Source organism: Nylanderia fulva, unplaced genomic scaffold (genome assembly GCF_048542155.1).
Source record: "Nylanderia fulva isolate GAGA-0341 unplaced genomic scaffold, ASM4854215v1 Scaffold66, whole genome shotgun sequence".
In the NCBI taxonomy this organism is placed as follows: Eukaryota; Metazoa; Arthropoda; class Insecta; order Hymenoptera; family Formicidae; genus Nylanderia; species Nylanderia fulva.
Genome location: NW_028190764.1, coordinates 580,626 through 599,631, shown reverse-complemented (window position 1 = coordinate 599,631; position 19,006 = coordinate 580,626). Strand labels below are relative to the sequence as shown.

Genomic DNA, 19,006 nt, shown 5'->3' with positions numbered 1-19,006 from the left:
AAATTATGAAACTGTATTGAAATTATTTAATCTTTAAATTTTCATACTTCTGCTGCAAAAAACTGCAATGGTGATATTCTTAGTATCTTAGTTACAACGCAGAAAAAAATTAGCTACCAAGCTAAATTTTCTCTATATATTACACATGAAAATTATTATGCCTTATAGCTATGATAGCTAATATTTTTTAGCTATAGATTCTCCGTTAAACTGTAGCTAAAAATATTAGCTACCATAGCTAAAATTTAGGCATAATAATTAAATTTCAAATTGTAATATAAGAACAGCTTTTTAGCAATGGTGACTAATTTTTTTCCCTTGATTAAAATACTAACAATAAAATATTAATAATGATTTAAAGATGATTGAAAAGAAATTATTTTTTTATTATACAGATGAGAAAACAACGCGTATCTTTAATGGAAAAATATATTTCATTTAATAAGGCATTTTTTAACTTTTACATAAAATACATTGGCTATGATAATAATGCACTACGAAGTCTTTTTACCGGTGGAAAATTATCAGATTGACCTATAATCACAGAAGAAAATTTAATCATTTTATTCTTTCTGCTTGAGAATGCATTTCGGTCTGAAAAAATCAGCGAAACCAGCGAGTCGCAAAATATCATGCAATTCTGATACGCATAATAGGCGAATTATTTAACCGGTTACTGACTTTTTCGCGTGTTCTAGATCAATGTCTATCATCAATCATAGAATATTGAATTAGAGAAACATTGAAGAAACATCCTTATTTTTTTTTAAATTTGCATCAATGATAGCACGGAATAAAATTGTATCTCTTAACAGTATTTTTATAATTAAACTGTGCAACTCGTTATTTTGTAAAAAATGTCTTTTTGTGTTGTGACACTCTTCCCCAGGTGTGATATATTGCTACATAGAATAGTGGATTAAGTGCTTATCGGCGTCATGTGCCCCCGTAAAAAGTGAGAATGACGGTCCCGGCGTCGAACATTCGCACGGACTTTACTGTACTTGTCATTGACTGAGTGACTGATAGAGCACACGATGCGGTATCACACAGTCTCCAAACATGTATAGTAGTAATGGTAATAGTATAGCAGTCCACGTTCCTTCATACGAGAACGAAGAAATTGCTCTTCCGTTATTTTTCGCTGTGCATGTCTGCCCCGTCGTTTGAATCTCTTGAGCGAGTGAATAAAAAAATAATTAATAAAGAAGTTACTATAAAACAAATGACCAAAATATGAATGAATAAATTGTTTGTCAAAATAAATTCTTTATATTCGTTACATATTAAAAATATTATGCATCACTTATACACATATAAAAAGGATTATTCATATAATGAAACTTATTAATTTTATGGATTTAAAAGAAAACCACTTAAGCTCTTCACAAGAGTCTCTAAAAATTTTAAACTAGTTACAAAAGAAATAAATAAATTATTTGAAAATATTTTTACAAGGATGCCTCGAATTTTTCTATTATTTATTAGCCTTTTTTTTTAAATCGTTTATTTAATTTATATATAGATATACAGAGAGAATTTTCTCTTAGAATTTACTCTTAAAATCATAGTAATTGTGGGACAATATGGTATTGTTATACACAATGACAATATTATTATTTTAACTACAATAAAAAATATTAATATCTATCACAATAAGATATAAAATATATTCGATTAATTTTACATATTATATACATATTAATATTTTTATTGTGGTAAATATTAATCAGAGAATCTCTTACAAAATTCTTCCAATACCATTACCATGCTTTTCAGGGTAAATTCTACGAGAAAATTTTCTCCGTGTAAATTAAATAAACGATTTAAAAAAGAGGCTAATAAATAATAGAAATGCGAGGCCTGCTTGCAAAAATATTCGCAAATAATTTATTTTGTAACAAGGTAAATATTTTCAGAGACTCTTTTGTGAGGCTTTTTCTTCTGGATTCATTTTCCACGTGCAAGCGATGTGATATATTAATTTGAAAATACATCAGTAACAGTCGAAGAAGGCTTATTATCGCCACAGTCGTCGTGTCTTACAACATCCTCGTCTTCATCGTTCGCGAGATACGCCGACGTTCGTTATGGTCCGTGACGCTATGAGAAGGCGCGTTGCACGCGCTGTTACATCGACGTCGACGTAACAGCCGGCGAGGCGCTAATAATTACGTTAGTCGTTAATCGTGAACTTGCTCGTGAGGCGAGCGAACGCGATCGGAAGTCGACGGCTAGGAAGGAGAAGGGAAGCGGAATGAGGCGCGCGAAATTCCGCGAACGCGAAACTACCGCGGAAAAGACGTTGAGGCGTCGCAAAAACTACCTTGCTCGCGTGCCGCTGACCTCGCTGCCGCGCCGTTGCATCTATGCACTTTTTCTCGCTGCAGTTTGCGGTAAGACTCATCGTTCGCCGCCGCGAATTCGACAAGGGCGAATGCGTGATGGTTCAGCGTGATGGATCTACCTAATACGGTGCTGTCGAACGATTAAAACCGCAAATGCGAAAGCGATAATCCATCAATTAAACTTCTCGAAAGTTAATTAATTTATTCCTTTTTGATTAAATATAATCTGTCAATGATAATACTTTTTTTACACATAGAAAGTGGAGAATCAAAAAATACAGAAATACAATATGTAAATTAATATAGAAATATTCATACCGTGTCAAAAGTATATAGATTTTCGTGAAAATTTGCATTTCAATTTTTGCTTTCATCCGAGCGATGTATTTTCTAATTGCAAACTAGCCAGATCTCATTGTCAGTTGGTTTTATAAAAGCTATGTTACATATAAATATTACGCATATATAATTGACTATTTTGCAAATGGTTTCAAATTTGTGATATACAGGGTAGGCCATTTTAATTTTTCCACTAAAATTTCTCAAAATCCAAAAATTTAAGACAAAAATGTTTCAGATAAAAGTTGTATGGTTCCAAGGGGGACATGAGATGGTGTCATTGATTTGACCTTGAATAGCCATTTGAAGGTTACGTGAAGGTCAACTTCAATTTCTTAAATGGAACACTATATTTTTTCTTGCATACTTTTGTAGCTGACTTCGAGATCTTTCCAAAACACTACAATAAAATATTTTTTCATGAAGTATTTTTCGAGTTATTAAGGCTGCAAATTTGCAGTATTTTGACATAAAATACAAAATATCTTGGGAAATATTCATTTTTCGATTATCATACCTTAATACTTTTATGCACAGAATAATGAGATAAATCAGTTGATGTAAAGAAAACACATAGTTACCTTTAAAAAAAAATATGAAAATTGCAATAAGCAGTTAGATAATTTTTCTTTAAGACAACTATGTGTTTTCTTTACACCAATTGATTCGTCTCATTATTCTGTGCATAAAAGTATTAAGGTATGATAATCGAAAAATGAATATTTCCCAAGATATTTTGTATTTTATGTCAAAATACTGCAAATTTGCAGCCTTAATAACTCGAAAAATACTTCATGAAAAAATATTTTATTGTAGTGTTTTGGAAAGATCTCGAAGTCAGCTACAAAAGTATGCAAGAAAAAATATAGTGTTCCATTTAAGAAATTGAAGTTGACCTTCACGTAACCTTCAAATGGCTATTCAAGGTCAAATCAATGACACCATCTCATGTCCCCCTTGAAACCATACAACTTTTATCTGAAACATTTTTGTCTTAAATTTTTGGATTTTGAGAAATTTTAGTGGAAAGATTAAAATGGCCTACCCTGTATAAGAGAGATGCAACATATTTATTAAGAGTATGCAGAAAAATAATTTATTAATGGCTTTTACATTTTCGAGCATATTATATTATAGCTGTGACATATATTTTAACATGTGTTTATATTACAATAACATAGAAACAATATTCAATTACAAAAACATACACGCGTATGTGCTCTCGTTTTAATTAATCTTTATCCATTCTTTAAAAAGACATGTCAAATCGATATTTGAATATCTAAAAATTCTTTTGAAAGTCTCGAAGTTTATTGTTACTTTTATTTTGATAGTTTGGCTTTTTCAATAACTGTCAATTACAATTTCAATGTCTATCAGTTTTATTATTTCTCTGAAAAATAAAAATTTACTTTAAATATACGTTATTTCACTGTCTTTACAAATTGTGAGAATTAATTCGTTATTAATTTTTTAAATTTCTCTAATATTAACATTGTGCACTAAATTTTCATATTCTGAGATTTTTTTTACTAATTTAAGATTTTTTAATTGCAATTTATTAAATAATATATAACCGTAACGAAATAATAGCACACGTGCAGCAATAACTTTAATAATATTTTACTAGATTTAATATAGTAAATATTTTAATATATTTAAATAAAAATAAATTGTTTACATCTTTTTGTTCGATGAATTATTTCATTAATTTTATTATTAAAAAAATATGCGCAAAATCAATATTGACAGTCTAGTATGTGCCTATGAACTATTGGATTAATCATTGCAAGTGGTTGCGATTATGTGTGCAGACAACGATCGCCCTCAATATCTCAGTTTACCGCGTAAATAAATACGTTTATTGACCACTCTACTTTCTGCATTCTGTGCTGCACTTGTTTATTCGTATAAGTAAACAATTCATTCTCTTTCTTGTAATTACTGAAAAATAATAGACAAATAACAGAGATATTAATTATAAATTCTACAAATTGAGCTCAAGTTCTAGCGATTTTCAATCCAATTTTCATCTCTTGAAGAAGCTTCTCTTAATCTATTTAGTTTGTGCACATAATAATAAATTATACATGAAATGAATTTAATGAACTCAATTTTGATTTTGATTTACATAAAATACAATTATAAAGTCTTTTTTAAGAGAAATGTTATATAATATTCTTATGCTTGTATTTAATTATAATAATTTAAAACTTATGTAGGGATATAAGGAAAAAATCTGCCATGTTTTTAATTAAAATATTACAACTTTTAAAATATCCAAATCTTTATATTGCAAGATATTTAGAAATTCATGGAATGAATTTCAGGAAAGTTTATATATATTATATATATATTTGAGAATTTATATTACATTTAGTTCATTAATATTCAGTGTTACATCAATCAACTCACAACATTAAAAAAGCAGGTTATAATGGGTTATTATGTAAATTGATAACATGAAATTCTGCATTTAATTTAAAATAAAAACAACTACTCGAATTAACTCATTTTTGTATATTATTATCTACAATCAGTGTATGTCTATAGATGCTCTCTTTTCCGAAGCTTTTTGAGGTGTTATTGTAAATTTTAAAAATTCACGCCAGTCTATTTTGTTTTTTGTCAGTATACGACTAAAAAAGCGTTTATATTTCATTTTATCACCTCGGTTTATTTATTATAAAACTTTGAAAATGCGGATAATATTCCGTAAACAAAGTAGCTCGATAAAATACTGGATTGAAACGATAAACGCGAAAAAAATCACAAGATAATAACCGAACAGTTTTAGTCTTCCTTATCAAGAAGCTGCAAGCGTCCCGATTCCTTTTCGATCCGTTCGCACACACAAAGAGATGCGCAATGAGATCATCAGCCTATTTGCGGTGGAGGCCGCATTGCGGGGATCATAATTGTTCCATCTCATCCCTCTCTCGCTCTTTCATCGCGAGCGGGATGCATTGTTGGCGCGAGGTAACGAAAGCGGCCGCGGCGTATCGGTTAGCCAGCGTGTCATTAATTATCCCGATAGCTTCGGATGCGCGCGCGCATTATTGTCAATTAAGGTAGCCCTCGGACGCGGCAATTTCCTTCGCGGCGCCGCTTGTTACAGCGGCCGATCGCGATATACCGAGAAGCCGTGAGCTATTTTGTTCGCCACGCTCGGCCGTTTGCGAAAAGGAATTAAACAGGTACGAAGGGCGATCGTTCGATATCGCATCCGCACGCGAACGGAGCGAGCCCGTAGGGTCATTATCGAGGTATCGACAGCGTATCGACCCGTGTGTTTTGTTTCTGAGCATTTTTCGACGTTTATTACATTCTTCCATTTACTTCCGGAAGCACTCGATTATCGCCCCAAACGAGATTTAAATTAATACAATCAACATTTTACACATTATTTATTTTTCATTATTATTATTTTTATTAAATTGTTATTATCAAATTATTAATAAAACAATTTCTTTTCATTTATGCCATCTTTTTATTTATGTTCTTTCAGCTACGGAAGCACTCGATTATCGTCTCAAAACGAAATTTAAACTGATATAAGCAAAATTTTATATTATTTATTAATTTATTATATTTAATTATTTTTATTATTAAATTGTTCTTTTCAAATTATTAATAAATCAATTTTTTTTATTTATTTTGTCTTTTTATTTATGTTCTTTCAGCTACAATTTTTTTTCTCTATTGTTAAATTAATGTAGTAACGGAAGAGTATTATGCCGTTGTGCGTGCGGTTCGTTTACTTCCAACGCGAACTATATTTTTATAAATGTAAAAAACGAAACGCGCGTATGTGTGTTTGGTTGTACAAGTCAATTAGGCGTTCATCGAAGACATCATTCAGTACATATGTGTATAATTGCGAGCGCGCGATATTTAATGTTCTCTAAAGGAAATTTGCATCCTAGACTGCACAATTGCACACGAGCGCGTGTAAAATTATGAAGGAAGGCGGATCGTAAGCATTGCGCAATAATGACGCATAGCAAACGAGCGTAATAAAAATATGGTATATAGTATGCTAATGACTTATCAATTTAGACTGTGCTCGTGTTCCGCGGCGGAAAAAACCACGCATCTTTTTTTTTTTTTTAATTTCTTTTCACGCACTAATAATTTCGTTATCAGTATCATCGTTAATTAAGATAACGCGAGATTGCACGTAGACATTTCGCATTGATAATGATTCGTTTCGGCGTGTAACATGTGTTAATTGCAGGTTTTCGGTAATTCGTGGTGTATCTGCGAAATCCTCGTTCAATTATCAATATCGTTGCGTTAATTTTGAAATCCTCCAATTAATATTAACATTTATGCCGATAATCGCTTTGGTCGGAGCAATAGCGAATAGAAAATTACGTGATCGTATATAATAACGAAATTCGCGTCCGCGACTTTGTTCGTCGGAAGTGTCACTTATTTTCATTTAATATGCTAGTTAATGGATCGAGAAGTATTAAAGGCATAAGAGCGCCATTATGAATTATGTAGTTGAATGAGATTTTAATTTAACATTAATTTACCAACTTTTTTAACTTTCCAGAGAGAAAATTTCTCACATGATTTAAATTAGAAGTTCGTAAAACAGCTACAAAATACTCCATTATCTGTTCTGTACAAAAATTTCTAAAAAAGATATTTTAGATGTAAAAATATTTTTGCTTACTTAATAAAAAAAGATGAAATTAACCGATATATACACAAAGAGAATTTTCTTTTATAATTTACTCCGAAAATCACGGTAATCGTATTGGAAGAATGTTATAAGTTTCTCTCTGATTAATATTTACCACAATAAAAAATATTAATATTTACCACAATAAGATATAAAATATGTTCGATTAATTTTACTATGTACATAGTAAAATTTACTCTTCACATATTAATATTTTGATTGTGGTAAATACTAATCAGAGAAGTTCTTATAAAATTCTTCCAATATCATATATATATATATATATATATATATATATATATATATATATATATATATTGTTCCACGATTACCATGATTTTCAGGGTAAATTCTAAGAGAAAATTCTCTCCGCGTATGCTTTAAAAAAATATATGTCAAAGATATCGATAGACTTTTTTACAGTTTGTGTCGATGTATAACGTATGATTTATGCAGAACTGCTATATATATTGCTATAATACGGTATTCTTTTTGTAAATTCCGAAGCGTTGCACTTAATTTCCAGTTCCCGGAAATGTTCCGGCCAATGTCGTATCATTATATTATTATTATATATTACAACGGATTCGTTCAATTATCGAAGAGTATTGATAAAAGTTAGCATTTCATGCTTCGTCAGATTTCGCGACTGATTTCAAAAACTTCCGTCAAGGGGATGATATGGAATCCTGGCAACAGGATTAATACGAGCATGGAAACCATACTTACCGGGACTCGCTTTTCTGTGAAAATATAAGATATCGCAAAAGAAAAACAGCCGTAATTAAATTTTTTTATTAAATATCTCATCGATTTTTCGTTTGCGAAAAATGCTTTAAACGTTATGGTTGAATGCCATACTGACAATATTAATTTTTCAGTAGAGAACCATTTGCATAATATGAAATATGTAAGTGCTTCTCTTCTTTTTCACCTCTTATTCGGATGACCTATTTTCTCTCCAAATGGAGAAACATACATTATTTCTTTTTAGAAAACTCACGTTTTTAATAAAAAATATTTTGCACTTATGGTATAAATATATATTCCTTTATAGAATATTATACGCTGAAAAGATATAATTACAAATTTTTATTTTTTTATAAAATTACAAATTAAATTTAATTTAAATTTTAAAAATGTAATTTTTTAAAATTAATTTTTTAACAGCTATATGAAAAAATCTCTCTGAATTTTTATAATTATAATTAATCAATCTTTTTATTGTCGGTGTAGAATTTTTTTTTTAAAGGTAGTCTCAAAGTACCGGTACATGCTTTCGATTGACATATTATAGGATAGTGAAATGAACTTCTGGTTTCTGAAACAGCCCATGCATGAAACATCTGTACTGCTAAACGGACAGCTATTCTATCGGAAAAAAGTCGCATACGCGAAGTAACATGACGGTATCTTCATCTAACCGTTGCCTGTAAGAAGAACTCAATTTCCTTAGCCGAGTGTATCCTTCGCACCTGTTCAAAAAAGAATTCGTGGAAGAATCGCGCGCGCGCGTTGCGCCGCAGTTTACTGAGGAAGAAAGATTTTTTTTTATTATCTCCCTCTCGTAAAATGCACCATTTCCCGCACCGTTCACGCCTCGGGGCGTTTTGGCACAAGGCATGAAAATGCGCCGCGGCAAATGTGTTGAACAACGGTTCGCTCGCGTATTTAATTCGTTTCCGTTTTCTCTCGGGGCAGAGAAGGGGTAGTATCCGCCACTATAGGGGTAAAAGCGGAAAATTCCGCTTTTTTCTTTTATTTTACCCGCGACTAAGTTCCGTTTTAACCGGGCGGCTTTTTTGCTTATTAGGAACTTTACTGAACCATGTTTATATATATAAGAGCGAGGTCCTCTCTCGCAATTCACGCACCGCAGCGCGCGCTTGTCTCAATTAATAAATGCCGCATATATCCCGCGAGGAAATAAATCACGTCCGGTATTATGCAGGTAGCAAAGAACTATTACGTATCTTTCGCCAAGTAAGTCCTCCGACGAACTCAAAATCTATTTTTGATCAGCGAAGATTAATTGTGCCGCATTCTCCATTTTTAATGCTAATTCTTTATCATCAAATCTATATTTTAAAATGTGTGTTACGATCTTGATAGCTTGAAAAAAAGTAGAAATTAATGTTTCCTTTTCACTGTTACATATATTCTATATTTAATGTCGAAAATGAGTTGCTTTTAATTTGCAACTTGCAATTTCTACAATAAAAATATAATTTTTGTATACATTAAAATTTGAAATCAGAACTCGGGGATTTAATTAATTTATTAAATTTTTTAATTAAAAATATATTCACGTAGAATTATTAAAGATATGAAAAAGTATTTATACGGAATTATACGATTAAGAGTTGTAACTACATAAACTCGAATCTTTTTATTATCCAATTCTGATACAAAGAGCTTTCGCAGCAGAAACAAAATGGCGTATATATTATTGCGCGACAATACAAAAATATATATATATCTCTAATACTACCACACGCGCCTTGCGCGCGGCTTAAACGGTAAAAAGTAGAAAATATCGTGCACGTTATCGTACACGTCGTGAACTATGTGATAACAAAGCCCGCGATATTTTCTATGCTTTTCATGCGGAGCAGTCTATAAACGGACGCTCTCGCCATGTAGCGAGCGTACAAATTCTGTGGGGTAAATAAAAGAGAAAGAAATAAGAGAAAACGAGGAGAGAAAACAAATGAGTATAAAATTACGAAATGTAAACGATATTAAATATATATATATCTTTGCGTGTAAATAAACTAAACGTCGTTTAACGTGTTATTTGTACATTAGAGTTACGTCCGACGGCGTTCCGCGTAGGAAACCTGTCCTTTTCTTAATAATATAACGCCGGTCGGGGAATAACTGAACAATAAAAAAAAGAAAAAAAACAGAAAAACAATACTGTAACAAATAACACTTGTCTTTGATCACGCACAACATCGCCCGATGGGGCGATCGTAATCTTATATTAATGTGTTTATCTTAGAATTATTGCGAAAAAAAAACGCATCCTTTTGCGATTCTTCTCAATATAAAAAGGAACGTAAATTTAGCGAATTGTTCTATGAAATACAGTGCACTTTTTTGCTGCAATGTAAGTCGGATTAAAATCGCGAGTTGCATTTCATTTCGGCGCGTTAAATCTACGTTCGTCATGTGCGTGACTTATCAATTTAAATTTTTTCGTCATCTGCACGATTATGGCAACAAAACAAAAAAAAAGAATACACGTTCACGCTCCGTCCGAACTATAACGAGCAATGAAGGCATAATGGCTTCGCGGCGCGTAAAAGAAGTCGGCATCGTTAAACGCGTTAGGCGCATTCTTGCGTTAAAGCGCATTCCTGCGTTAAAGCGCACTCCTTCGCTAAAGCGCACTCCTCCGTTTTAATCTCGACGTCGTCGCCGTTCATTTTGACGGGGGAACCGGACGTGGTGGTGTCGGGGCTGTCGGGACTGTCGTGGCCCGAATCGCTCTTGTTGTTATTTTCCTTGTCTTCGTTTATCTTCTTCTCGTTCCTCGATTTGATACCCTTCTTTTCCTGGATTCTTTCTCGGCTGCTTTTCGGCTTCTTCTCCGGGTCGAAGTGACGTTCGAGAATAATCATCAGATCCTCAATTTTTTTTTCGTCTACTGTAGGCAGCTTTTCTTTCATCAGATGTTCTAATCCATCTTTCTTCGCGTTAGTCCAGGCATCCTGAAACGCGTATGTGTTTGGTTCAGTCATCTCGATAAAGAAATTCAATTTATTTGATTATAAAGCAAAGCTTTCTCGCAAAGATGAAACGTCGTACAATCTCTTTAGAAATTTCCAGATAATAATTCGATATTTAATTAAAGTTTTATAAGAGAAATCTAGAAAGATCGGATTACATGTGTTTCTGTTTGATGTTGTTCGATGTAAACGAACCCCGATTGTTAACACGCAATTAATCATGCAAACTACTCACCTGTAGCTCTGAGTACACGATTCCAGCCTCGGCAAGCAATCGCCGGAGGGGACTTGCATGTTGACGTTCGCGACGGTTCATGCGGAACAGTGCGCTGAATATCGGCCGCAAGTCGTTCTGCCGTTCGAATACCATCTTCAATTCTACAAAAAATTATGCATCGAGTTAATCTTCCATCTCGAATTTAATTTTTCGATTTACAAATTTGATGAGATTTAACAATTTTATAAATCAAGTCTTTGTGAAAATTTAGAATAAAATCATGTCCATTTTATCTCTAGCAAAATTAGTTTTTTTTTAAACGTAACAAAACAATTTTCATCAATCAATAACAATACATTTTGTGTCGCTCTATTAGATTACATATTTAATTATATTTTAATAAACAAACCAATTATTTTAACATGAAAAATATAAAAGATTTTTTTTTTTAAATAGGTCAAAATCAAATTGCACATTTAATAATACGCACCGTTGTGTTCTTGCTCCTCGACGTCAACGGGTTGCGCGAATTCTCGAATAATCTCGATCGTTTTTTTCATAGCTTTTTGCATAGCTGCATCGTTGTCCCCGCTCTCGTTTGCATCTTCGGTCTTAACGTTGTCAATCGAGCACAAGTATTGAGCTATTTGCAACGCCAGCGATGCTCTATCTTGCGCATTGCCCAGATTCATTTCCTTTGAACATATTTGAAAATACTTATCATACTGGAAACTGTATCACTGACATATTTTTCGAAATATTTTCATAAACACACTAAGTCAGCTGTTAATTCACGAAAAAATATAATATATTAAATTAAAGCTATGATAAAAATAATATATTGAATATATTTTTTATTTTAGAAAATTTTATGAATAATTTTAATATATTATGGATTCAAATATATTTCATCAATGAAAATATATAATTTATTCAATCAGAAGAACTGATTTGGATCAAAAAATATTTTTCAATTTATTTTCGATAAGAAATATCACTCTGGTCATTCAGAATCAATCAATCACAAATTTTATTATATTTCTGTCAGATTCTGACATTTGATCGAAACGTATATATCATTTTTCTCACCTTTTTTAACAACGTGCGCGACAAGGTACGAAGGGAATAGATGTGCGCCATGCTTGCGCATTTCTCCTCGGCGATGTTGAATCCATTCGCGAATCCCTTGACCGTCTGTTTGAACCGTTCGAGAAGATCGTACTTCGTCAAGGATTCGAGCAGCATCGCCGGGATGACCTTGCGCGGCTCGTGGTAAACCAAAATTACACCATCCACGGCATTTCCTTTGATGGTCTCAAGCCAGCTCAAGAAATCCGTCAGCGCGGACACTTCGCTCTTGGATTTGATTACCTGTAAGAGAAATAATTTATTTATATATATAAACTATAACCGCGAAGCGTATAATTTTTTGACACTTGTTTAAAAAGAAATTTTTTTTGAAAGCAAGTACTCGTAAAAGATTAGAAATATTTTTTCTCATATATTTGTTATTCAAAATTATCCTTAATAAGAATATCGATGTAATCTCTGTTTTTTTTTTTCAAAGAGAATTTCCTTTGTATTCTTCGATTCATCTTTTGAAATGTCATTTCGAAAGGTTTGCCCTGTCAATATAAATTTTCTTTTCTTCCTACAAAAAAATACCTATCGATATTTAGCATCGCGATCTCGGTCCATACCTCGTTGGTTTTGCTATTCCTGAGCACGCGGAATTTGCCGTTGGTCACGACCTTCATACTGTGTCGCTTTATGGCAGTCGGATTGAGATCCTTGTATGGCATCACGTATTGAGAGTAAGTAGAACTAGGGGTATACGCGGCTATTTGGCAGATTTCATCGATGACCTTCTTGCCGGTGGTGTCCATGTCCCAGCCGACGAGGCGATAATTGCCCGGTGCGATGCCCATTATGTCACATGATTTTTTTATCGGATCCATTTCCGTCATTGTTGAGGACACCATCGTTCACGGAATCACTTTCCTGAAAAGCGCAAACGTTTGCGTATTCTTATCTCGCCCTGATTGCCTCTTTTCTCTCACTCAGCATCGTCTCTATGCCTTCGAGGAGCCCCGAAGAGCAAAGAGATATTGCTGCGAATCTCTCTATTCTCTCTATATCAATTAATCTGATGAAACAGATAAACGGAGAAAAATACAAGATACTTTCCTATGATATGAAAAGATAGTGTTCGTTTTAAAATTATCAATGTGCTTCGTAAAATCCCATAATATAAAGAAGCATTTTTACTCTGAGAAAAGATTCTAAATTAGCTCTTCGCGTTGAAAAACATTAATACAATTAATATAATTAATACAGTTAATTATAATTTTTATATAATTATTATTATATCAGGAATGCTTATTTTACATACTGTTTTTTAATTTTGCTTCTTTTATGATCGAGAATTTTAATGCAAAGAATTTTTATCGGTGACTTCTTTTATAATAATTGATCGAAAGTCGATGTTTTGAATTTTGAAAATTTAGATTTGCGAGGAAGCTTCTTACAAGGTCGCTTCCAATTAAACATATGATCGATAGATAACAATTTCTTTTGTGTCACGACCGGCCTTGAGAGCTACAGCATGTTTCATGAAAATATAAACATCTTGTAATCGAAAAGGAACACAATATCAAAATTTGAACTTTCTTGACAACATGTTATAACGATACGAATATCTCGATTTGGCTCGTGTCCACTAAAATTGCATCGCTTGTGCTATATAAGAACTTGTGAAATCATTCGCTAAATCTCGAAATTCTCGTAAACTCGGTGCCACGATAAGAAAAAGCGCATAAAATGTGATAAAAATCTTTTCATTTTTTTATAAATAAATTAAAATAAATAGTTCTCTCTAAAATCAATTTTCTCGAAATTAGAAATTTAGAATGTTGAAAAATAAATTCCTTCGATTCCCTTTATTTCGCTTCACATTTGTCGCGATAGCGCGAAGATATTTATAGTTAGATATTTATACATACGTCCGTGTTTTTAAAGGTTGACCAAAAATAATATCTCAACGTATCTGTCACATGATTTCTATTTTGATGATTTATAAAAATGACATCATTGTCAGTATACGCCAGATTTGGCTCTGTGAAAATTATTCATTTCCTATTACATACACGATTTCATATAGTTTGCGTGTATAATGAATAATGCAAAAATGTCAAAATTATCACATGCTTCCATTTACAATCAATTCGATCGATCTTTTTTAATAAAAATTAATAATAAACGGAATTTATATATATAAGCGGATTGAAAATTGCGGATAAAAACATAGTAAAATCCAATTCTATATAAGTAATTCCAGATCGATTTTGAATCCGTAATGAGACTTACCAATGTAACATTATCCGATATTAAAAATTACAAAACTGAAAAGAAGATAGCAAATAATACTCTTTCGTCAATAAACCAATTATTTTATAATGGAATAACAAATTCTAATTCACAGAGGATCGATGTGTTTCCCGTACAAATGCGCTTTTATGATTAAAGCAAAGAGATTCCAGCGTGCGCAGCTAACAAGAGTAGATCTGGTGTCGATAGTCCTCGGACATTCTGTACACACGATCGAGCACGTTCGCGATGCATTACGGAAGTGACGTAAAAGAGAAAGAAGGAAAATAAAAAGGAAAAAAAAAGAATGTTTTCCTACCCAGATTCTCGCCTGACGCCTCCTCCGGCTTCTGCTTCGTCGATGCAGATCACGGCACTGCGATACACGTAACACAAGTGTACGATTAAAAATTGCGCCGCGGAGATTCGCGCGATATGCAGATACACGGCGCGGAAAATTGCGCGACCAGACGGAGACGCAAATAGAGAGAAAGTCCGAGAGAGAACGACGACCGACGACGTATCGTCTTTTCACCTAAGCGGGACGTGAATGACAATCGACGATCTTTCCGCGGCCACGTGGATCCTTCCTCTCGTTATGCCGACAAAAGACGAGATAGGACGCGCATGCGGACGCGTAAAAGACCCGATCCCTCCGTATTCGCTGTTATCTAAATAAAATTATATAGATGATAAAAATTATAAATAAAAATGTGAATATATTTTTATATATCTTTTATAATTTACATTTTTTTATAATTGTGTTCACATAAGCGGTCGTAAAAATAATATTTGGAAATTATCTAACTTGAATCGCCATATAATTTTATCTTTTATAGATATATTTAAAACAAAATCATCCTCATCTTATTTAAGATAAATTTACTAAATTTAATATATTTTCATCTCATCTTTATCTAATTTTAAATCATCTAAGTACAACACTGTGTGTGTGTCCGACCTGCAACGTACTGATAACGAGATGCGATAAGAAGGTGTCGCGTCCTAGATGTTTTATCGAGACGCTTTTTTCAGACCGCCAAACTTTCGAAAATGGTTCGACCGTGTTTACAGGAATAAATAATGAGGGCAATTAAGAGTTACGTATATTCGGAAATGCGCTCGATTTTGTATTTCAAAATTGATAAGCTTCGAATTTCTTTTATTTTAAAGAAAATCTCTCTCTCTCTCTCAATCAAAAGATGCTAATAATTATAAATATATTATAAACATAAATTGTGGATTCTTATTCATTATTAAAAAATAATACACATTTGCTTGATCAAGATTTTAATTAGTTTATCATCATTAACATTAAGATATTTAATGTTGAAAAACGAAGAGCAAATAATCAGTGATAATGACTCACGTTTCTGTTGAAGAAGAATGTTATAAAAGAATTCCTAAACATGGGTTTACAAAGTAACCGATCGCAAGAAGGTCAAAGAAACATCGAACAAAGCCAAATGTTATTATGTTTAGTGTCTGTTAGAGAGATCTTCCGATATATAATTCCACTGTTGATCCACGACAAACACCCGAAGGTTAAATTCATGTAAACAAGAGACAAAACATTTCTATATTTCGCTTGTGAAAATTTATTTTAAATTACAACAAAATTTATTTTAAATTAATTAAAAACGCGTTTCTCGATTAGAAGATATTTATTTGCGTATCACGACGACGTTGCGTGTAACTGCATTTTTTTTACGAGATCTATGATCTAGCCGTGGGATATCTAATCACTCGAGAAATGTATTTTATATGAACGATAAACCATCGCTGTGCAGCACATACTGTTTACTTAGATCGCATAAAAAATGGCTATTTAGATATTATAGATCATATTACGACTGCAAATTCGTCTTCAGTGATATGCGATATTGTTGTAGGCAAAGAAAATTAAAATTATTTTCTTTCTTTCTCTTACATCATTTTATAATTACTGTAAATCTTTAGCAACAATTTGTTCTTCCGGATATTCTTCGAAAGTTAACGATACGGCTTATCAGATTATTCCAATACGATTAGCGATTAGCTTAGTTTAATGACTATTGTATCTTTTTAATGTTTAAGAGAGTAGGAAGCGAGATAAGTAATCGATTTTAAAATTCGATTTATAATTCGACCGCAGTTTGCACGCAATTTCTCTCGCAAATGAGAAAAACAAACGAGAACTTTTATAGCTTCCATTACACGTGTTTACGCCGTTAGCCGGTGCGAATTGCGTTTCTCGCATCGTTTCGCGAAATATACCGTTAGCCATCTCGTAGAGCGCGACATGCATTCCGGACACACGTGGTCATCGAGACGCAGATAGATATTGCATACCATACATACATATACATATATCGACTTCCGCATATTTATTTATATCGGCGGAATTGAAACGCCCACGTAAGAATATCTTTCTCTCTCTCTCTTTCTTGGATGAAATTACTCACCGATTTGTCTCTTCCTTTCGCGCTCCTGCCTCGTCCCTGCTCTGCTCTGCTCTCTGCTGCGGTCTGCGTGAGTGGCGCACGTGAGCGAATCGCCCTAGTCACTTATCGGTCGCGCGAGCGATACTGAGGATTGAGGGAGAGGCGCGGCGCACGTGCCGAGGCGGCGCGCGCTCACGTGCTCCGCGATGCGCGTGCTCACGTGCGTCGCATTGCGCGTGCTCGGCCAGTCACATGGCCATGGGTCACGTGGCCCGCGATCGCGGCCGCGGTTAATTGACCGGTCTGCGAACATCGGCTCGAGTTATTAATCCCGTGTAAATGGACGCTTCTCTCGCCGATTATTAGTAGCTAGTAGCAGTAATTGTCCACGAGGATTGGATTTTTCGAAGCGCGGAAATGAAGATATGATATAACAAATATAGCAGGTTAGAATTTTGATTATATTTAGATAATAATAGAGATTTTTTTTCCAAAGGTTCGGATATATGTCTTCTGGATATTCGGATATATGTCTTCTGGATATTTGGATATATTGCGCTTTTATATTTATTGATTGTTGCGCGAAATTTTAGAGATGATAATGTAATAAATATATATAGAAAGCGAATTTAAGCAAACTCGTAATAGGGCATAAAAGTGAAGAAGCAATATTAAAGTATAAGCGGATCTATATATCATACGCATCCTCTTTCTTGGTGTACGATGAAAGATTAGATTTTTCAAGGCAAGGTATATGGAATTTTTATATTGACATCAATATTAAAAATAATTTTTTTTACATGATATCAAAAATATAATATGAGAGGAAAAATAATATATGTTTCTCTTTGACTTCCACATTTGGACTTAGCTTTCTGAAAGTTTGTTGAGACAGCTATAATTTATCTCAAATGTAAGGAACGCTTACGATTTAAATTTCAACAGCTTATCTAAATTATACAAGGAAAAAAATTAGCTACCATAGCTAAATATTAGCTGTCTCTATATTATATTACAATACTATAATAAATTACAAATTTTAATTATCATGCCTAAATTTTAGCTATGGTAACTAATATTTTTTAGCTATAGTTTAACGGAGAATGCTATAGCTAAAAAATATTAGCTGTCATAGCTAAAATTTAGGCATGATAATTCGTTTTTAATATAGGGATAGCTAAAAATTTAGTTATAATAGCTAATTTTTTTTTTCGTGCAAAAAAACGCCTTACATCTATTTTAACGATGAAAATAGATAAAACCTTTTCTATTTAATTCAATTTAATTTCATGTTTAAGTTCAAACTTATTAAAATTTATTTACTTAATAATATAATTTGTAATAAAATTTTATTTCTATAGAGTTCTATGTAAAAAATTAAAATTGAACTGGAAAATTGTGAGAAAAGATAGCTTTCTCAGCTATTTGTTAAAAAAATAATGTAGCTCCTTTAAAATAATCAAAGACATATTTAATTTCCATATATGACTTCATATAATTGCCATATACAATTATATATAAATCATATTCACATACACATTTTTCAGCATAAATCTGAAATTAACGCAAGCGTTAAGAAAATATACAATCTAAAATTAAACGGTAATAATTAATACAATAACTGAATTAATCATGTTACTACATAATAATATAATTAAGTTATACACACACATGCCCCAATTAATAATTAATATCATTATTATATTTACTCTTAAATTAGGTAATGCACAAATGCGCTTATATACTATTAATAAATATGTATATACACATAGCATCAGTATTACATTAATTCGCTTAGTTAAGTTTATTTGTGAATATAAGATTATTATCAGATTTTTAATGCACCGTTCAGTTCTTTTAAATATTAATAATTATAGCATTAACAG

At 32.6% G+C, this 19,006-nt stretch overlaps 2 protein-coding genes across 3 annotated transcripts in view; one reads left to right on the top strand and one right to left on the bottom strand.

Moving 5' to 3' along the window:
• Positions 1-19,006, top strand: part of Pect (phosphoethanolamine cytidylyltransferase) — a 125,667-nt gene that overhangs the window by 24,394 nt on the left and 82,267 nt on the right. The window lies entirely within an intron of this gene.
• Positions 9,755-17,278, bottom strand: exu (maternal protein exuperantia). 2 transcript variants are annotated; one of them, XM_029306466.2, is made up of 7 exons: positions 17,142-17,278; positions 15,017-15,073; positions 13,032-13,332; positions 12,421-12,702; positions 11,822-12,026; positions 11,350-11,492; positions 9,755-11,096 (listed from the first exon to the last, which is right to left on the bottom strand). In XM_029306466.2, exons 3-7 carry the CDS (start codon positions 13,311-13,313, stop codon positions 10,713-10,715), a joined length of 1,296 nt encoding a protein of 431 aa, XP_029162299.1. In that variant the 5' UTR covers positions 13,314-13,332; positions 15,017-15,073; positions 17,142-17,278; the 3' UTR covers positions 9,755-10,712. The 2 variants fall into 2 exon arrangements, with proteins under 2 accessions (XP_029162299.1, XP_029162298.1); XM_029306465.2 differs by lacking the exon at positions 15,017-15,073.

Bases quoted from the DNA above. Each gene is read 5' to 3' on its own strand.
- exu (XM_029306466.2), bottom strand. From the start codon at position 13,313: ATGGTGTCCTCAACAATGACGGAAATGGATCCGATAAAAAAATCATGT. The intron at 12,703-13,031 runs GTATGGACCGAG...TTTCTCTTACAG, and splicing joins GGAATAGCAAAACCAACGAG to GTAATCAAATCCAAGAGCGA. The intron at 12,027-12,420 runs GTGAGAAAAATG...ATATGTTCAAAG, and splicing joins CGCGCACGTTGTTAAAAAAG to GAAATGAATCTGGGCAATGC.